The 22,388-nt window shown below is 38.1% G+C and overlaps 1 protein-coding gene across 1 annotated transcript; it reads left to right on the top strand.

The window, feature by feature from the left end:
• The first annotated feature begins 5,408 nt into the window (after window positions 1–5,408).
• Window positions 5,409–21,880, top strand: LOC109261230 (ankyrin repeat domain-containing protein 26). Its single transcript, XM_053909502.1, is given in 8 exon segments — window positions 5,409–5,414; window positions 8,080–8,215; window positions 13,126–13,191; window positions 13,194–13,338; window positions 15,150–15,321; window positions 17,741–17,887; window positions 18,626–18,739; window positions 21,830–21,880. Coding segments are annotated over 7 exon segments (738 nt in total). The 3' UTR covers window positions 18,692–18,739; window positions 21,830–21,880.
• Window positions 21,881–22,388: the final 508 nt, after the last annotated feature.

Here is a 22,388-nt window from a genome sequence, read left to right as displayed (position 1 = left end):
GGAGATATTTCATCCTACATGCTAATGAGAAAAATGTGAATACCAATGAGATACCGTTTTTTGCAGTCATAGTGATAAATATTTTATTAAAAAAAAAACCAAAGTTAGGAAATGTGAGGAAAATGACATTCTTAGACACTGTGGCTGGGTGAAATTGGTAACCCCTTTCTGAAAGATGATTTAGCAGTGTATTTCAGAATTTCAAATATGTCGGGGCACCTGGGTGGCTCAGTTGGTTAAGCACCCAACTTCGGCTCAGGTCATGATCTTGCACTTCATGAGCTTGAGCCTTGCGTCAGGCTCTGTGCTAACAGCTCAGAGCCTGGAACCTGCTTCATATTCTGTGTCTCCCTCTCTCTCTGCCCCTCCCCTGCTTGTGCTCTGTCTCTGTCACTGTCAAAAATAAATAATATAACATGAGAAAAATATGTCAGGTAGGTCATCCCTTTATTCCAATGGTTTCATTGCCAGGACTGGGTCCGTCTGAAATACGGAGGTTTTATCCCATGTTTTCTTCTAGGACTTTTATGATTTAAGATTTTATATAGAAGTCTTTATTTGCGTTTGGGTTGACTTTTGTGAGTGGTGTAAGGTAGAGGCACAGTTTTCTTCTTTTGCATGTTAATATCCAGTTTTCTCAGCATCATGTATTGAAGAGATTACCTTTTCTCTTTTGAGTATTCTTGGGTCTCTTAACAAAGAGACTTTATGCATGGGTTTTTAGTTGACTTTATGCATGGGTTTATTTCTGGGTTCTTGATTCTGTTTCATTCATCTTTGTGTTTATTTTTGTGCAACTTCATACGGTTTTTATTACCATAACTTTGTAATAGTTTAACACCAGCAAGTGTGATGCTTCCAGATTTGTTCTTCTTTCTTAGGATTGCTTTGGCTATTTGGGGTCTTTTTTGTTCCTTACACATTTGAGGAATGCTTTTCCTATTTCTGTGAAAAAGGCCATTGGAATTTTGACAAGGATTGCATTGACTCTGTGGGTGGTTTCAGGTAATGTGGATATTTAATGATACTAATTTTTCGAATCCATAAACAACGGGGTATCTTCCCATTTGTTTGTGTCCCTGCTGTTTCTTTTACCAGTCTTGTAGTTTTTACTGTACCTATCTTTCAGAAAGTCCTTGATTAAATTTATTCCAAAGTATTTTGTTCTTTTTGGTGTTTTGGGGAAGGGGATTTTTTCCTTATATTTCTTTTTCAGCTGTTTCATTGTTATTTTTTAGAAATGCAACGGATCCCTTGATGCTGATTTTGTAATTTTTTTAACTAAATATAATCTATTGTCAAATTGGTTTCCATACAACACCCAGTGCTCATCCCAACAGGTGCCCTTCTCAATGCCCATCACCCACTTTCCCCTCTCCCCCACCTCCTATCAACCCTTAGTTTATTCTCAGTGTTTATGAGTCTCTTATTGTTTGCCTCCCTCCCTCTCTGTAACTTATTTTCCCCCGTCCCCCCCCCCCCACCCATGGTCTCCTGTCAAGTTTCTCAGGATCCACATATAAGTGAAAACATATGGTATCTGTCTTTCTCTGCCTGACTTATTTTCACTTCGCATAATACCCTCCAGTTCCACCCACGTTGTTGCAAATGACCAGATTTCACTCTTTCTCATTGCCAAGTAGTATTCTACTGTATATATAAACTACATCTTCTTTCTCCATTCGTCGGGTGATGGACTTTTAGGCTCTTTCCATAATTTGGCGATTGTTGAAAGTGCTACTGTATACATTGGGGTACATGTGCCCCTATGCATCAGCACTCCTGTATCCCTTGGGTAAATTCCCAGCAGTGCTATTGCTGGGTCATAGGGTTGTTCTATTTTTAATTATTTGAGGAACCTCCACGCTGTTTTCCAGAGTGGCTGCACCAGTTTGCGTTCCCACCAACAGTGCAAGAGGGTTCCTGTTTCTCCATATCCTCGCCAGCATCTGTAGTCTCCTGATTTGTTCATTTTAGCCACTCTTACCAGCATGAGGTGGTATCTCAGTGTGGTTTTGATTTGTATTTCCCTGATGAGGAGTGACGTTGAGCATCTTTCCACGTGTCTGTTGTCCATTTGGATGTCTTCTTTGGAAAAGTGTCTATTCATGTCTTCTGCCCATTTCTTCCCTGGATTATTTGTTTTGTGGGTGTGGATTTTGGTGAGTTCTTTACAGGTTCTGGATATTAGCCCTTCCTTTATCCGATATGTCATTTGCAAATATCTTCTCCCATTCTGTCGGTTGCCTTTTGGTTTTGTTGATTGATTCCTTTGCAGTGCAGAAGATTTTATCTTGATGAAGTCCCAATAGTTCACTTTTGCTTTTAATTCCCTTGCCTTTGGAGATGTGTCAAGTAAGAAATTGCTGTGGCGGAGGTCAAAGAGGTTTTTTTTCCTGCTTTCTCCTCTAGGGTTTTGATGGTTTCCTGGGTCACATTCAGGTCCTTCATCCATTTTGAGTTTATTTGTGTGTATGGTGTAAGAAAAGTCGTCTAGTTTCATTCTTCTGCATGTTGCTGTTCAGTTCTCCCAGAAGAAAGAGACTGTCTTTTTTTTCCATGGGATACTCTTTCCTGCTTTGTCAATGTTTAGTTGGCCATACATTTGTGGGTTCACCTCTGGGGTTTCTATTCTATTCCATTGGTCTGTGTGTCTGTTTTTGTGCCAATACCATACGGTCTTGATGATCACAGCTTTGTAGCAGAGGCTAAAGAGACAGAGTGTGAACAGGGGAGGGGCAGAGAGAAAGAGAGAGAGAGAGAGAGAGAGAGAGAGAGAGAGAATCCAAAGCAGGCTCCAGGCTCTGAACTGTCAGCACAGAGCCCAATAGGGGGCTTGAACCACAAACCACGAGATCATGAGCTTAGCCGAAATCAGAAGCTTAACTGACTGAGACACCCAGGCACCCCTGCATCTTTATGTTGATTTTGTATGCTTCATCCTTGGAACAGCTTTTTGGTGGTATCTTCAGGATTTCTATATATAATAACATATCATCTGCAAACAAAGGCAGTTTTATTTCTTCTTTTTTGATTTGGATGCCTTTTATTTCCTTTTCTTGCCTGACTACTTTGACTAGGACTTCCTCTATCCTGTTGAATAGGAGTGGTCAAGTGGGAAACTTTGCCTTGTTCTTGAACTTAGAGTAAAAGCTTTCCGTTTTTTACCACTGCATATGATGTTGGCTATGGGCTTATCATATTGGACTTCATTATGTCCAGGTGTGATAATTCAGTATGCACTTTGTTGAGAGTTTTTATCCTGAAAAGATGAATTATGTCAAATGCTTTTTCCTCACATGCTGGGATGATGATATAATTTTTTTTTATCCTGTTAATGCGGTATATCAAATGTATTTGTTCAATTTGATTTCTGAAGGATAATTTTGCTGAGTAAAGTATTCTTGATTGGTAGTCTTTTTTCTCTTAGCACTTTGGATATGTAATCCCAATGCCTCCTGGCATGTAAGGTTTCTGCTGAGAAGTTGTGAATAGCCTTATGAGGGTTCACTTGTAGTCACATAGTCTTTCCTCACACTTTTTCATTATTTTTACTTTGTTCTCTGCTGACTGGATAATTTGATAGTTCCTGTCTTTAAATTCACATTTTTTTTTGGTTGATCCATTTCCTGTCAGTGATCACTCTTGCTTTTTTCATCTCCTTCATTATACTCTTCAGCTCCAGGATTTTTGTTTAGTTAGTTTTTACTATGTCCAGCTCTTTGTTAAGCTTCTCATTTTATTCATAGAGTGTTTTTCTGATTTTACTGAATTGGCTTTTTGTGTTTTTCTTGTAACTCACTGAGTTTCCTTAAAACTGCTATTTTTGAATTCTCTTTTGAATAAATTACAGATCTCCATGTGTTTCTGATTGATTATGGAAGATTATTGTGATCCTTTGATGGTATCATATTTCCTTGATATTTTATATTCTTTGTAGTTTTGCATTGCTGTCTTTGCATTTGAAGTAGCAGTCACCTCCTCCAGTCTTTAATGACTACCTCTTCAGTGTGTCCAAACCTGATTTTTTTGCTCCAGTGGGATGCTGGAAATTCTCTGCAGGAGACCTGGTTTTCCAAAAAGCCTCTCTCATCCACGGTGATTTTCTTAGAGAGTGTTTTCTAGGGAGGGACTCCCAGATGTGGCTGAGAGGGAGGGGCTGGAGGCACTTTATGGGCTATTGCTAGGTCCACAGATTAGACTGTAGTACATATGCCTGTTACCTGATGCACGGGTAGGCAAGACTTTTCCTCGGTCCCTTGGAAAATGGTGCTAGGTTCCCACAGCTCCTGCAAAGGCAGTTTTGCCCGTGGGTGGATAAGATGCCAGTTTGTTGTAGGTGGGGAGACGCAACAACGTACATCTTGTTCAGCTATGATACTGATATCGCTCTGACATATGGGCATTTTAAAAGTAGTTTTCCCCTAAGATATTTCCTTGATTTCTTCTTTCATGTTATATGGACCTCATGCTACTTTAAAACTTTGTTGAAATTAAGCATTCTTATATTTCAAAGCAAAGCCAAAAATAGAGCACACATCTAGTTATTACTCCCATGTCTAAGAGTCACTGCCTTTAGGCAATGAACTCTAACTTTTTAGTGTAACCTTCAAAGTTCTTCAGAGTTTCTTTCCTGACTGATCTCTTACTACTTGCTTCCATGTATTTTATGCTTTTTTCCAAGTTCCTAAAAGCTTATACTTTTTCCTTTCAAGGCACCTAGATGCCATCTGTGTAATCTTTGTGCTCACATTCTAATCTCTAAGAAAATGGTTTTCTCCCGTTTCTTTCCCTGGTGACCTCTGCTGTTTATTTTCCCTCTTCAGTAAAGCCTTTCTTGTCCTCACAGCTTTTCACATGTCAATTCTTACAAATCACATTGTATTCTAATTGTATATTTATCTGTGTTTGAAGCAACAGATGAGTATTTCCTTTTGTATGGTTGGTACTTCAGCATTGTTCTCTGAATTAATCAAATTAAGTCAGATGGGTAAAATTCAGAACTTGATGAAGATTGTCTTTTTATTCTTTATCAGTAAAATTGTTAGAAAACATTGGCTTTTTTATGGCTTTTTAATGGCTTTTTTTTTAAGGAGGGAACCTGGTTTACATATGAAGAAGATAAATAAAGGTGAAAATGAAAAAGGGACATCAAAAGGATCTGTGATCACATCAGTGTTGCAGAAGGCAGATTCCCTAACTGGTGGTCCACTACAAAAGAATGATGGCAGCCATTTCAGTGAAAAGGATCAGCATGAAAGCAGGTAAAATCTATAAATTCTTTATGTGCCTGTGAAGGAATTTTAGCAGTGATTACCTTTTGTGGAAATAAAATGCTGTAGTGTAGGTAGGTCCAAGCTAAAGCAAGAAATACTCAACATATCAAACACACTGCTTGAAAAGTTATGATGAGGGTAAGTGACTTTGTCAAGGAGCAGTTTCAGTAGTCACCATGGAAGCATGGAAGATGAGTAAGTGTAAAAAACTCCTTAGAGCATTTTAATTGGGAAAGGTAATAGAGAAATGGATGATAACTGAAAAAGAATGTGAATTGCAAAGGCATTTTCTTTCTCTTTTTATTTTAAGATGGGAGCTTTTAGAGTGTGTATTCTGTTGGAAATGATCAATAGAGATAGACATGGTTAGTTAATTTAATTTTGTTTGCGTTTCCAAACATTAGGAAGTTTGTTGATTGTATTACATTCTCTTTTAAAGATTATAGTAATTGTCTTTAGTACTCTTATTCATGTGATTTTGTGCAAGAAGGTGGTTTATTCTGAGTTGGTTCCACAATGGGGTATTCTCATAGAATTGAATGTGCAGATTTAAAAATATATATGTATGTATGCAAGTATATATACATATATACATATACATATACATATATATGGCTGTATAAGTTCTATATGTATATATAAGTATATGTGTATGAGTTCTGTATGTATATATGTGTATGTATACACACACACACACACTTATCATAAACGTATGCAAACACTGAGGCCATTCTGAATAAAGCTAATCCTTCCTTGATGATTTTAGATATCCAGTGCCTTTGATAGTATCACAAATAGCTATGATTTTGTTAGGGACTTTAAAGTATCTGGTTCTATTAAGTTAATATTTATTTAGATTCTGGGGAAAGGGGAAGATTTTGTTTATTTACAATTGGAAAAGAAACTAGTAATCCATAACAGATTATTCCTTTTGGACTAGAGAGCTCTAAATTACAAAAACCATGCTTCCTGTACCAACAGTGCCATTGACACAGATTGTATGCTCAATAAGTATGTGTTGAATGTGGGAATAGACAGTTGAATGAATGAATGAATGATGAATGAATGAATGAATGAATGCCTGTTGAGGAACTTCTCTAGAAGAAGCAAATCTTTAGTTTATTGAAGGTAGATTTCCCATCTTGCCAAGTATAAAGTCTCTTTAAAAATGTGTAAGATTCAGAAATTGTTATGTATCACTATAGCTAGAAATCGAATCATAATATAAATTCATTTGCTGTCATATTAGTTAGAAACACTGGAGTATTACTGTAACCACATAGTATAAAACACATGCTTTGAAGGCACATTCCTGGGTTTGAATTCAGGTTCTGTTCTTGGCCAGCGATTAGGGCTTCTTGGGCAAGTCACTTCGACTTTCTGTGCCTCATTTTCTTCCTGTGTAAAATACTTAATATACTAAGCTACTTCATAGGATTTTTGTGGGGCTTCAAATACCTTGAAGACATGTAAAGTGCTCATAGTAATGCCTAGAGAGTAGTTGCATAGTGAGGCTCCAACACGTTAATATCATGATTGTTAAAAAGGGGTTTTCGGGGCGCCTGAGTGGCTCAGTCGGTTAAGTCTCCGACTTCAGCTCAGGTCACAATCTCGCGGTACGTGAGTTCGAGCCCCGCGTCGGGCTCTGGGCTGATGGCTCAGAGCCTGGAGCTTGCTTCCGATTCTGTGTCTCCCTCTCTCTCTGCCCCTCCCCCGTTCATGCTGTGTCTCTCTCTGTCTCAAAAATAAATAAACGTTAAAAAAAAAATTAAAAAAAAAAAGGGGGTTCTTTCATATAGGGACTTAACTTGCACTTTCCAAGTAGGTTTTAGTGCCAGTAAAAGCTTATTTTTAGTAAAATGACAACAACACAAACAATGGTATCATTCCTATCAAATAATGCTAGTAGCATTAGGATTTTCCTTTGCTTTTGTTGGTTTTTATCTAACTTTAGTACTTTGTTGTGCTCGCTTCAGCAGCACATATACTATAACTGGATACACCTAATACTTTGTTAATATTAGCAGTAGTGTATTTTCTATGTTGTTTAATGTTACTCTGTTGTTTAATACCTTTGTAGAAAATTAGTTTCAAATGCAGAGATTTTATATCAGAAACAATAGGTTTAGATAGGCTTTGTATTTTAAATATTTAATATTTGCCTGAAAAGAATTGTTGGGTTTTTTCAGACCTGCGAAGAAAATTTCTAAGAAAAAGAACAAGGTAAGCAAAATAGACATTGTAATTTTATTTTATTTATTATTTATTTTATTTTTATTTTATTATATTATTTTGATACATATTTGTTAGGAATATTGTTCAGTGGCAAAAAAATACTTTATGAAAGATGTAGTGAAAAAATAGAAAATCTTCCTTTGTTGTAGAGACATTTGCTGTGAAAAAGTTACTTAGAAATACTAGCTATGGATAACAGTGTCTTTTTGATAAAAATCCGTTCTTTTAAAAAGTCTCTGTGGTTTCACTTTTTAAATGTTTATTCACTTATTTTTAAAATGTATTTTGAGAGAGAGCACTCACAAGTGGGGCAGGGGCCGAAGGAGATGGGGAGAGAGAATCCCAAGCAGGCTCCATGCTGTCCTTGTGGAGGTCAACGTGGGACTCAAACTCAGGAACTCTGAGGTCATAACCTGAGCCAAAATGGAGTCGGATGCTCAACCGACTGAGCCACTCAGATGCCCCTGTTTTTGCTTTTATAAAAAGATGGCTATTTATCACTTCTCTACACCTAGTATATTTTATAAATATTTGGGGGACATTTTGAAATGGTATTATTCATTGGTAGGTCAAAAAGCAAATTACTTCTATGGATGACCTTGTCGGCTTCATTCAGTCATCTGAAACAGCTTCAGAGCATTGTGAGTTGTCTTACTCTAAGAATTTCATGTTGCTGATTGAACAACTTGGCATGGATTGTAAAGGTAGGAAGCCTTTTTACGTATATTGCTGTAGTAATATGTGCACACCTTGCCTACTACTGCACCATAGAGCACTGCTGTATTATAGAGCTGCTCATCTCAGAAATATGTTTTATATTAAAATAAAAGGAGAACTATTGTATCCTCTCAGCCAGAGAGTCGTCATTTCTACTGTACCTTTCTTAGTGGGAATGGCACATCTAATGTGTTTAACTCTGCTTCTCTTCTGTGCCTTCACCCAGGTCAGGTCATTATTTTTCTCCTAGATGACTGAAATAACCTCAGGACTGTTTTCCCTGCCGTTCTACCTCCCAGGACCTTGGTCTACACTGCAACCATAATTAGTATATGTTTTAAAAAGTGTCTTTCATCATGGTACCCCCTTGCTTAAAGCTTAGCTATTAGTTCTCATTGCTATTAGGTTAAAGGCCACAGTCCTCTGGCTTCATCTTGTATGGTTTTACATCCTTCTTTCCGTCTGTGTCTTATCCACTGTGTTAAACGTTTCTTCCTGTGAAAGAGCTTTTTGTTTCCAACAGCTTTAGTTAGGTAAACTGCACATATATGAAGTGTGTCATTTGATAGTTTTGACATATGTTTACACGTATGAAATGATAACCATAATCCAGACAGTTAACATATTCGTCACCCTTAAAAATCTCATGTCCCTTTAGAGTCCCTTATTATGAAGCTGCCAAATTGTTTTCTAAAGGAGTTGTACGGTTTTCCATTCCCACCAGCAGTCTGTGAGAGCACCAATTCCTGCATACATATTCATGAACACTTAGTATTGTCAGCTTTTTAAATCCTAGCCATTCGGATGGATATTTAGTATACATCTCATTATGGTTTCAATATACATTTCCCTAATAATGGATGATGGTGAGCATATTTTCATGTGCTTGTTTGCCATCTGTGTATCTTCTTTGAATTGTCCAAATCTTTGGTTGTTTTAAAAATTTGTTTGTTTGTTTTCTTACTTGTCGCGTTTTCAGAATTCTTTGTATATTCTAGGTACAGTTCCTTCTTATTTTGTTTTCTTTTTGTTTTTTTTTTGTGGTTGTTGTTGTTGTTGTTGTTGTTTCCACTGAGGCATTTTATTTGCATATATGTATTACATCCCTAGAAAAAGAATCCCAGGATTTCCCCTTCTGTGCATTTTCATCTGGCTTCTTCACGTCCATGACTGTAGCTGAGGTGCTCAGTGTAATGAAACCAAACTGAGCAGATTATTCTGCCATTTTTCTAGATCTTTGCATTGTCCATCAATTCTGGGGCCAGTCACTCCATGCTTGCTTAACCTGCCTGTGAGGTTCACAACAATTTTCCCAAGTCTGTGATCATCAGTGATTTTCAATTCACCAGTGTAACCATGTTTCATCATCACAGTTAGAAAGTGGACAATGTCTTTGGAGCATTGCCTAGTAAGGACCTGGCGTTTACTTCTCTTTTCAGTATTGTTATGCTTTGGGGAGCATCTGCCACGACTCAAAATACTTTGAGGAATCTAACCTTCTTAACATTCTGTTTCTCCTTTCTTCCTTTAATCCTAAATGTCTAAATCTTCTCCTTACCTGCGAATGGTCTCTGGCTCATTCCTAACTCCTTGTCATGCAACCAAAACATACGTTTGTAAAGCATAGCGGTGGAGAGTAACAAATATTCAGACTAAAATGCGCAACCAGAGGAAAATCGAGAACATATTGTCCAATACCACCATGGGACAAGTGGTTCTCCTAGGGGTCGTTCTCAGCGTGGGTGTGGTGGACTTGATCTGCGCCAAGCTTCAGGGCCAGGTGGAAACTGCCGGTAAACGCAATAGGAAGGATTTCTGGCTGCCATCAGCCCAGAATAGGATGTGGGGAGAGGGGAAGGATGGGGACATCCCAGGAAAGAGACTGCTGGCATATGAAGTCTCCGGCAGGACTAGGGTGAAAGGAGCCTGAGTAACTGAGGCTTAAGTGAGAGAAACGGTCGCAAGAAGCTGGGAAGCGAAGTCGGAAGAAGGGTGATGATATAGGTAGTGAGAAAAAGATGGGGAGCTAGAGCACAAAACCCATGGCAGGGGCGGAGAGGAAGGGAGGGGAGACAGGTGCACAGGCATTGGGCCATGCCTCTGCCACCGCCGCCGCCTCCCGCTCCAGCAGAGCCTGGGGCCCGGCCCATGCCCACCTCAGTCTAGGGGGGTCGCCTCCTACAGCTACTCCCCCACCTTCAATTCCTGGCAGGTGGCGGACCCCGCCCCCACCCACCCAAGTGCCTGCTGTGCACGTGTGAACAAAGCACCTGCTCTCCAGCCACTGCCAGGGTGGGGCGGGGCAGGGCGGGGTGCTTGGGAAGCTGAGGGAGGAGCCACCAAGGCAGCAAGGAGCACCGCACTTCCCTCTTCTTTTTTAATGTATACATTCAGTGCTATCAGTCTTTTAATGTATACATTCAGTATACAGTCTTTTAATGTATACATTCAGTGCTATCAGAGTGCTACTGAAGCAGGGCTCTACAAATTCTACTATGTTTTCATTTTCATTCAGTTCAGAATCCTTTCTAATTTTTTTTTTATTTTTTCATTACTTCTTTGACTCAGGGGATATTTCGATGTGTTCTGTAGTTCACAAATAGTTGAGTATTTTCCAGAGATATTTTTGTGCTTGATTTCTGATTTGATTGCTTTGTGGTCAGGGAACACACTATTATGACTTCAGGCCTCTTGACTTCTTCCTTTTATTAAGATTTATTTTTGACCCAGAACATAGTCTTTTTTGGTAAGTGTTCCATAGATCCTTGAGAAGAATAGTGGCGGCCAAGTCTACTATGCCCTTGCTGATGTTGAGCCTATTGAAATATCAGACTATAATTGTGAATTTGCCTATTTCTCTTTTCAGTTCTATCAATTTTTGCTTCATGTACTTTGAAGCTATTAACAGATACATGAACATTTAAGATTGCTCTTAATTGACCCTTTTATGATTATACAATGACCTGTTGTTTATTGCTGGTAATAATTTTTTGCTTGAAACTGTTTTGTCTGGTATTCATAGAGCCACTCTAGCTCAGCCTTCTTTGGTCAAGTGTTAGTGTGGTATACCATATCTCTGTCTTTCGAACAAATTTCTGTCTTGACATTTAAAGTGCATTTTGTATAGGTGGCATATAGTTGAGTCTTCTTTTTTATCCATTCGATAGTCTGCGTTTTAGTTGAGGCTTTTAGACCGTTTTCATTTACTGTGATTTTTGAGATAGTTGATTTGAATCTGTCATCACACTGTTTGACTTGCTTTTGTCCTAACTGCTCCTTGTTCCCGTTCTCTTCTTTTTCCGCTTTCTTTTAATCGAGTAATTTTTATGATTCAGTTTTATTTATTTATTTATTTATTTATTTATTCATTCATTCATTCATTCATTTATTCACTTATTTATTTAGGCTTCCTAGCTAGAACTTTTCAGTTTTGCTGCTTTAGTGGTTGGTTTAGGGTTTATAGTCTATGGCTTCAGCATCACAGTCTCCCTTCCAGTAATGTTATACCACATCGTATATAGTTTAGGAAAATTACAAAAGTTGACTTCCATTTCTTCTTTCCTAGACAGATCCTTCCTGGGTCGGTGGGATTATAGTTTTCATGAAGTTTAGGAAGATTTGGGCCATTTTTTTTCCTGTCCCTTTCCCCTGCCTCTTTGGGCAAGTGTGTATTTCCCACTTGAAGTTTTCTCCCAGGTTTCCAATGTTAAACTTCAGTCTTTTGTTTTGTGATGTCTAATATGTGTTTATTCCTACCCATCGTATTGTTCATGGCTAACATAATTTACATCTCTGTAAGTGCTATTTGGTTTTGAAAACAATAGCTTCTATGCCTCTAGTTATCTTTTCGTGCTTTGTTTGGAGATATAGTTAAGTTACTTACAAACAGTTGGATCCTTTAGTCTTGCTCTTATGAATTATTGGGTGAATCCAGAGTGGTGATCAGCCTAACTCAAATTATGAGTTTTTCTATCTTAGCTAATGTGAATAGATACTGTCCCTCGTGCTGTGGGAGCACCAGGCAGTGTTTCCTCTACTCTTTTCAGATTTTTTTCCCTTGATGACTTCCTTCCATGTATGCACTGGTTGTTACTCTGCTGAATAGCCAAAGGGGACCCTGTGCAGATGCCCAGGGTTCTTTCTGTGTCCTGCTTTCTCCTCTCCTGGATGCTGACCTGTCGTCTCTATCTGCCTTGACTTCACCAGACTCTCAGTTTTGCCACCTCGACTCAAGGAGTCTGGTGAAATCTATTTAAATAATTTATGTCTCCTGTGTCGTAGCCTGAAAACTCTCTCAAGGCAGTGAGCTTGGGCATACGTGTTAGGCTAACGTGTTTTGTTTTCAGGGATCATTGTCCTTCATTGTCTGAAGTTCTGCGTCTTGAAAATCATGTTAAAATTGTATTTTGTCTGTTTTGTTTTTGCTTGCTTTAGGTAGGAAGATCAATCAGTACGTGTTACCCCACCTTGGCCAGAAGCAGATTACAGTGGAACTTCGGCACATGCTCTAGACTGTCGAGAGTGCTTGTCTTCCTCCTTTGCTTAATTGTCTCCTGCTCATCCTTCATTCCTCAGTATAGTTATCTCTTCCTCAGGGAAATCTATCTTCCTTGGGCCCAATTTGATCAAGTTATGATCACAGAACTCTGTCTTCTAATAGGAACTATCTGAATTTAGAATTACCGTTTGAGTTGTCTTTCTCCTTCACTAGACTCTAGGCTAATCGAGAGCCAAGGGTCTTCTCTATTGTATCTGTAGAGCTGAGTATAACATCTTCCATTGAAGGTATATATATTCACACATTTATTCAATGTGTGAATGAGTGAATTGAAGATGCACAGGCCTGTATATGCAAAAAGTCCTCATATATTTTATTTCTGTTTCTTCTCTGATGCAGATTCTGCTGGCTTCTTGAAAATCCAAGATATACTTGTTTCCTATGAGAAATTACGGAAACTTAACAAAATCACTGTAAACTTCTTACGGGAAAAATGACAAAAATGGAAAAAATGGTTAGTGCACTACAAAACGAGCTACGAGAAGCCAAAGACATGATATCACGGTTAGAGCATCAAAAAGTGGAATGGGAACGTGAATTCTGCTGTTTGAGGTATAGCATCTTGGCTTGAAGGAAATATCTCAGCTCTTTCCTTTTATACTACAGATGTGTAGGGGCAGTTTTGCAATTGCTGACTTACCTTATGGGATTTTCCCGGAAAGAATACTTGTTTAGTGTTGTGAGGTGTGCGATTCTTGGAAATAACACAGCAAGTTCTTAACAGTGAATACTTCTAATAATTTAATGCATATTCCAAATCACAATTTTAACGGCCATATAAAAGTCCACCATAGTCCAAGAAACATCATTATTGAAGAGATTGAATTCTGCTTGTTTTTCATCTTTCTGTATTTTAATTAATGCTGTCAGGAATGTCTTTTATATAAATCTGTTTCTACATGTCTGGTTACTTGGAATCAATTCTTCAATATAATATAATCTGGTTAAAGTATAAAAATTTTACAAAAGGTCTTTAATCCATATTTTTAAATTGTTCTCAGGAAAGTTTATATTACTTTCTGTACCTACCAACAGAGTATAAAATGGTCATTTTTCTCAAGACAGTAAAATTCCCCAAAATTGATTCCGTTTGCTTCTTAACATGCAGGGCTTAAAAGGTAAAGTGGGGGTGCCCGGGTGGCTCAGTTGGTTAAGCATCTGGCTTCGGCTCAGGTGATGATCTCGTGAGTTTGAGCCTTGCTTTGGGTGGGCTCAAGCCCTGCTTTGGGTGAGCACGAGCCCCGCTTCGGGTGGACTCCTCTTCTCACACTCTGTCTCTCCCTGTCTGTCTGCCCCTCGTGGGATTGTCTCTCTTGCTCTCTCTCCACTCTTGCTCACTTGCATCATCTCTGTCTCAATAAAAAATTTAAACAAAGTAAAATGGGGGTGCCTGGGTGGCTCAGTCAGTGAAGCGTCCGACTTTGGTTCAGGTCATGATCTCAGGGTTCGTGAGTTCGAGCCCCACATCGAGCTGTGTGTTGTCAGTGTAGAGCCCACTTCGGATTTTCTGCCTCCCTCTCTCTCTCTCTCCCCCTCCTTTGTTTGCATGGGCTCTCCCTTTCTCTCTCAAAAATGAATAAACATTTAAAAAAAGTAATACGGAAAGTGATTACTGATAAGTTTTTTCAACATCTCTGTCATAGGTAGATAAAATTATTTCAAAAGTGTATGCTGAAAGGTCATATTACTCTTTATTGTTTACTTAATTAATACGTATCCTGTGTTGTTCTAGAAGGGATGTTTAAGTGATTCCTAAAGTAGGTAATCATCAACAAGGTAAGTTGCAAGTGTTGTGGAAGAAGAAATAAAAAACATAGGCAACAGATATTAGACTCGTCAGCCTAGTCTTGGATGACAGTAATCTGCACATGTATGTTGTGGAAACAACATCCACAGATGCTGTCTTTCACTGCACATCATTTTTAGAGGTACCTGTAAGGTTTCGTCAAGTGGAAATTTTATTTCCAGTGAATTGATAAACTTGCTTGTAGACAGCAACTTCTCTTTTTTATGAGTGGATTATCTGTCCTATGGAGGAATAATTATACCTGTGGGAAAAGGGGTAATTTTCAACTCTAACTTTCCTGAATAATTTCAAACTTCCTTTCCTACAACATCTATCAGAGTTATTACTGACTAAAACTAAGTTGCATAATGCTTTCTCCTGGCTTCTTTTCAACTGTATATATGGTGTGGAAGAGATTGAACTGAGAAATTAAAAACATGAGCCCTACAAGGAAAACAGTTGGAGAACATAGAAATTTTTCATTTGGATAATAAGCCAACTTATGTGGAACCAGATCATAAAATGAACTTTTTATGTCTAACAAAGCAAATTTTAAAAAAAGCGTATGTAATTGCAGATGTACCTTAAAACAAGAAGAAGAAGAAGAAAGAAGAAATGCTGATATGTTATATGAAAAAATTAGGGAAAAGTTAAGAAAAGAAGACGAATATAAGAAAGAAGTTGAAACAAAACAAGTTGAACTCGCTCTGAGAACGCTAAACATGGAATTGAAGGCCGCAAAAAATCAGGTAAATCAGTTTTTGATAAAAACTGTATTTCCATCAATATTACATAGTTTGGTATATTATACATATATATTTTATAGTATCCCTATGACTCAATATATATTATTTAGGTTTAAAATAAATTAAAACATGGGATCATGTTCCTTTGAACATTTTTTTAAAGTTCTCCTCCTCAGCTTTTGACCTTTTTTTTTTTTAATGGGATGAGAGCAGAATCATAATGAAATGTTTCTCCAGGTTGTAGAAGAGCGCAGTGACACTCAGTGGCAACTTTCTCCAGAACAGAAGGCCAGAGTCTTACAAGATGGAAGTCTAAACAATCACCTTTGCAAGCAAAAGGAGCTAGAAATGGCTCATAAGAAAACTAATTCTAAAATATCTTCTTTAGTTATTTTGAAGTACATGTGTGTATGTATTTGTATACATTCTATTTTTTAGTTATTATTTTTATCTCCGTGTGTGTGTGTCTATATGTATATATATATATATATATATATATATATATATATATATATATGTATGTATGTATATATGAAACTGAACTCTGTTCATCATGGAAACTATAGAGGATTTTAAAAGCACATATATTTTGCGGAGGGGCATGGGGGACGGTGGCATTTTTGCTTCACTGGATAAAATAATATTCTTGATTAAATGCATTTGTCTGCAACAACTAGTGACATTCATAATGTCCTCATCCAAAGGAGAGGCTTTTATTACTTTCTGTAGGAATCGATGAGCTTTCCCTAATCTCAAAACTATTGCTACTAGCAACATGTGTTTTGGTTTTGAACAGTTACTTCACTGCCTTGATATATTAATAGGTTAGTTGAACACTTCACTAATGGACAGGAGGACGAGTGTAGCCAGTTCACTGATCATATTTTCAGCATCAAGTCTCCTACTTTTGAGAAAAGTAATTTTGCTTCAAGTAGCATCCTATTTCATTACAAGGAATGTTTGATAACAATGGTATGCTGTGGTATATACTTAATGATAATATATTGATAGGTATTTTATTCCTAATGAAATAGTTGTGTATTTCCCCTCTTTTATATTTATTACTGTTTTCAACATGAAGAGGAAATACAAGTTATTGTAGCAGTAAATAATCTCATGGTATTCTAAGAGATGTATAAATTTCACCTTATTTCCTATCAGTGTTTTGAAATACAAGACTTCTTTCGTACTTGTGTATTTACACTAGAGAAGTGGCAGTGGTTGGTGCAAGAGCACTAGTTGTGGAGTGAGAAGACCTGGGGAGAGTCCTGCAGCTCACCGTTTTAATCTCTCCATTCTAGAATTGTGATAACCAAATGAGTTCATTGATGTATGTAGAAGTGTTTCTATTATAGTACAGTGCCTAGATTTGTCAGTTATCAATAGATATAATTCTTATAACTGACTATAGAAATGGTAGCAAAGTAGATATCTATGAAATATTCTCAGGAAAGAAGAATTTTAGGAAATTTAATCTGTCCGAGTATATGCAGAGCTAAGGATTTTACTGTGAGGTAGCTGTGTTCGATATCTACTCTAAACTCAATTTTTAAGTGTAGTCAGATTTATTAATCTTTTATTTCAGGCCTTTGGGTTTGTTGTAAATCAGAGAAAGGCTTTTCCAATTCTGAGATTCTGAACACTTTTCTCACAAATTCTTTTTTACTTTCATGCCTTCATTATCTTCAGTTAAAGTTCTGAACTTTTGGGAACTTATGCTTGTATAAAATGTGAGATTTGGAGCCAACTGTATTTTTTTCCAGTTGGATATTCACTTACTGTAACCTTCCTTCCTACCTTTCTTTCTTTTTATGTTTCTTTATTCATTAGAGAGAGAGAGAGAGAGAGAGAATGCAAGCAGGGGAGGGGCAGGGAGAGGGAGAGCGAGAATTCTGAGCAGGCTCCTGACTGTCAGCACAGAGCCTGATGTGGGGCTTGAACACACAGAATGTCAGATCATTCCCTGAGCCAAAATCAAGAGTCAGACACTTACCCAACTGAACCACCCTGGCACCCCCTGCAACCTTTTCATTGTTGAAACATAGATGATACTTTCATTTCAAAGAAAATCATGATAATGCCATTTTATTGAGTGCTACCTGAAAATGTGCTTTATTTTACTTAGCTTTCTGATAATCATGAGAAAACACAAGATCGGTTGCATAGAAACCACATGTTGCAGGATGAAATTGTCGTGCTAAGACTGGAAAGAGACACCATAAAAAATCAGAACTAGGCAGGGAGATAACACCTTTTGTGTCTTTAACTGAATTCAGTGAACAGGAATGTGTGTGTTACAGAAAGACGGTGAATTGATGTATGCGTTGCTACTTCTCAAAGTACATATATGAGAGTTGTCTATTATTAACATAATTTAATAATAAGATGATTTAGAAAATCAGTAACAGAAATGTCTTATTAGGTAGTTGCGAGACAACTTCAACAAGAACTGGCTGATACTCTGAAGAAACAGTCTATGTCAGAGGCTTCCCCAGAGGTTACGTCCCATCTTCGTCTGGAAGATGAAACACGGGATCTCAAGAAGAAATTAGGTCAAATCAGAAGTCAGGTATGTAATAAATGTAACCTGTCAACAGCTGACTTATAGCTGGTTAAATAATATAAAGTGTTTTAGGATACTAATGTCCATGGACCGCTTTCTTTGGTATTTTCATTTTAATTAATTTATTATGATTTTAGTATCTTTACAATGCACTTATTTCGTAAATTCTGCCTTCCCTTCTACTATTCGTGTTATACATTGTTTTCTTATAATACTCTTAGGAAAGTTGAGGCTTTTGTATCCTTCCTCACAGAAATTGAGAGACTTCTTTCATTCTTTAAAATTTTTTTCACAGTTTTTTTATTTATTTTGAGAGAGCAAGAGTGAGAGAGAGTGTGTGCGTGCATGTTAACAGGGGAGGGGCAGAGAGAGGAGAGAGAGAATGCCAAGCAGGCTCCATGCTGTCAGTGTAGAGCCAACGTGAGGCTCAGTCTCATGAACCGTGAGATCATGACCTGAGCTGAAAACCAGAATTGGATGCTTAACTGACGTAGCCGCCCAGGTGCCCCAAGAGACTTTTGTCCCCTACTAAACAATGTTTTTTAACGATATCTCTATTACCATGATGAGGCGAGCTGGATCAAATCAGAAGATAATGTTTAATGGAATGTTTCAGATAATTTTCTTAGTTCTCATCTTCACTTTTGGGAAGAATGCGTATTGATATCAGGATGACGTGTACAGAAAGATCACTTGACAAACCACTTGAACTTAGGCATTTCCTTCATTTTCTTTGCCTTTTAGACATATTGTCAAAGCACGGAAATATTCAGATCATGTATAGTATGGACGCCCAAAAGCGAGAATTAAGAACATTCTCTGTGTCCTGCCATTGGGTTTTTTTAAAGCTTTTTTGAGGTACAATACACATACCGTGAAAGTCACCCATTCGCCATGCACAGTTCACTGTCTCTGTGTACACTCGTGCAGCCATCACTGCCATCAAGTAGAATGTTTTCCTCACCCTGAAAGGAAACCCTTCCCCGTTGCCCCCAGCCTCAGTCTACTACTTGGTCTCTCAATGGCGCTGCCTCTTGTGAATATTTCATATAAATGGAGTCACACAACGTGTGGTCCCTTGGGACTAGCTAGCTTCACTTAATGTTTTCTGGGTTCATTTGTGTCGGTTACAGCTTATATCAGAGCTTCATTTCTTTTTATTGTCAAACAGTACTCCATTGTGGGCTAAGGCCCTTGTTCATTCATCAGTTGATGGACCTTTGGGTTGTGTCCACTTCTTGCCTATTAATACTGCTGCTTATGAACATTCACGTAGTTCTTGTGTGGACATCCGTTTTTGTCTCTGCCATCAGATTTTATCCTCTGAGTTAATTGGGTTGATGTCACCATCTCTCAGCCATTACTCATGCTGTCCTTACTGTCTTTTTAGTTTCTGTTCCTCTTGAGTAAACCTGTGTTATTCAGACTTGGCTCACAGTCTCCTTTCCAATGAACTTTCTCTGACTGTTCTAACTCCCATTAGCTTTAACTCTCTTGACACTTGTCATCTAGCCTGTGCAGAGCAATTTAGTCCTTTATTTGGCATTGTTTTTATTTTTTTCATGACAGGTAATTTCGTCTTCCTAAGTATAAATTTAAGGGATGATACTATTTGATACGTGTGGTACTTATCCTTGTATAAATTGAAAATATTTTAACTTAACGGTTTTTCCGATAAAATTAAGTACTTTATACCGTATCAATAAATTCTTCTTGGAAACATTGGTATAACAAAGCTTTTATTCTAAATGTATGCTAAGAAATGAAATACTAAATTGAGGGGTGCCTGGCTGGCTCCAGTCCGATCAGAGTCTGCCTTTGGCTCAGGTCATGATCTCCACGTTCTTGAGATGGAGCCCTGCATCGGGCTTTCTGCTGTCAGCAGAGCCTGCGTTGGATCCGTTGGGTCCCTCACGTTCTGCGCCACTCAGACTCGTGCTCTGTATCAAAAAATAAACGTTAAAAAGATGTGTGTATATCTCTATACACACACACACACACTTACATAAGTAAAACTATTAATGAAAGCACTTAATCAAATAGAGGAGAAATGTTCAATCAAATGTTTAGTTCTTGTTTCCCTCTCACTATGATAAAGCACGCTAAATTTGTCTTTCTTCATTACACAGCCAGGACTGGGATTTACACATTTATAGCACTTTACCAACTGCAAATATCTGGGGACAGCTTTTCTGATATGCTGTTACCACAAAGCCTTAATCTCTTCATCGGAGTACATGCTAAAGCAGCCTAACGTAAACAGTATGGACATGAAATGATTGAGGAACTTTAGTTTCGCAAGACTCGATTATTTCCATGTCAGTGGCTTTCCCTTGCCTCTGATGGTCATGTAAAGGATCTACTACTCAGTCAAGGAGGTGCTATTTGTACCGTAGTCTGTGAGCATTGTCCACAGACAATGTGGACCTGTCCACAGGTCCTTTGTTTTGAGAGAGAGAGAGAGAGAGAGAGAGAGATTGTTGGGAAGGGCATGTGGGGAGAGAGAAAAAGGGAGAGAGAGAGAGAGAGGGAGGGAGAGAGAATCCCAAGCAGGCTCCTCGCTGTCCACGCAGAGCTCATTGTGGGGCTCAATCACATGACCCTGAGATCATGTCCTGAGCCAAAATCAAGAGCCAGACGCTGACCCGACTGAGCCACTCAGGTACCCCAGTAGGTGCTGTTATTACCTTCATTTTACAGATGCAGAGACTGAGACACGGAAGTTTTAGGTAGTGTGCTCAAGGTCTTACAGCTCATAACCAGCAGAATTGGGAATTCAGACCCAGGCATTCTGGCTCCTACTAGGATCCTGCTTCTCAGTCTGTTCCATGAAGTATCTTGTTGTCACTGAAAACAGCATGTTCAGTTTTATAATCACGAGAATAGCAATGTCATTCACCTATGTGAATATTTAAAATCATAGTTGATATGGTGCTTGGAATATGAAAACAGAAATGTTTACCATAAGGTAAATTCCTATATTTCCTCCATTTGACCAGTAGATATATTTTTATGTTTATCTGATCGTATGTAATTTAAAAACATTAACAACGTTATGTTTTTGTAGGAGAGTAAGATTGGTAAACTATTCTGTAACAGTATTGAAATGTTTTCGGCTTTGTAGGCCATAGCCTCTGTTGTAGAAGCTGAACTCGTTTGTTATGACCTCAAAGTAGCCGTCAACCAGCATGTAGAGGAGGGTGTGGCTGGGTCCAATAAGATTTTAGTTACAGGGGCGCTTGGGCGGCTTAGTTGGTTGAGGGTCCTGTCTCTTAATTTCCACTCAGGTCATGATCCCAAACCCCACATCATGAGACCGGTCATGAGACCGAGCCCCACATCAAGCTTCAACCTGAGCTTGCAGCCTGCTTGCCATTTTCTCTGTCTCTTCCTCTGACTCCCTTCCCACCTGTGTGTGCTCTCTCCCTCTCTGTCTCTCTTTCAAGTCAAAAAAAAAACAAAAAGCAAAAACATTTAGGTACAGAAACAGGTGATGGTGTTCTACTAGATTGTCGGTATTTAAAATTATTTTTTTTCTTTATTTTAGTTGCAAGAAGCACAGGAACGACATGCAGAGGCCGTAAGATACGCTGAGAAGATGAAAGATCATATGCTAAAGTAGAATTTAAACCTAACAGAAAATAGCTTGATTATTTGTAAAGCAGATAAGCAGTGTACTATGAGAAATGTATTAGTTATGCCAGTATATCATTGTTAAGCTGGATACAAGTTCCAGCTTTGAGCTATTTTGAAATGCAAAATTTTGGCATCTTATCTCTCAATTTTGCACCATTACCACAAAACACAATGAGAAAATTGGTACAATTCCCAAATCTTCCTCTTGATACAATTTTAAGAATTTCTGTAATACCCTCATTTGTTCAGAAATTACACGGTACTGTTTTAAAACTATGTGTGAGAATACTTATCTTAAGATCTGCATTTTAGGCTAAAGGTTAAAAATGCCAGGCAAGAAGAAACCATCAAACAGCAAGCGGCCCAAATTCAAGATCTTCAGAGCAACTTGCTAAAGGCAAGTATGGTAAGTCGATCTCTTAATGCCTGTCCTACTGAAAGGAATCCTTATTTCACTGATCATATGGAAAATCTCCCTGATCAAAATATTTGGTTGATATTGTTCCTGCTTGCTACTAGTGATGTAATTCTTCTATATAGACGAAGTTGACTGAATTCATAAAGCATTGATGTTTGTAGTGAGATTTAAATAAAAATATTGTGAGAATCTAAGAAAAGCAACAATTTATATATACCACAGTGAGCATTTGGTTTAGTCCTCCTTTTGGCTATTGTATATAATTCTGTTGTGAACGTTGGCATACAGATGTGTGAGTCCCTGCTAATATTTTTCAGCGTGTTTCAAACTTCCGCACACTTTGAGTGATCATTTCATCTTGAATTTTGACTTTCTCTTGTAGTCTCAACCCTTCAGTGAGAGTTTGAGAACGGGTTATGTTAATGGTGATTAGTTGTAATTTGTAATTACAAG

Source organism: Panthera pardus, unplaced genomic scaffold, assembly GCF_024362965.1.
Source record: "Panthera pardus isolate Hobbes unplaced genomic scaffold, ASM2436296v1 HiC_scaffold_21, whole genome shotgun sequence".
Lineage (NCBI taxonomy): Eukaryota > Metazoa > Chordata > Mammalia > Carnivora > Felidae > Panthera > Panthera pardus.
The sequence above is the reverse complement of the archived record's forward strand: the minus strand, read 5'-3'. Positions and strand labels throughout refer to the sequence as shown.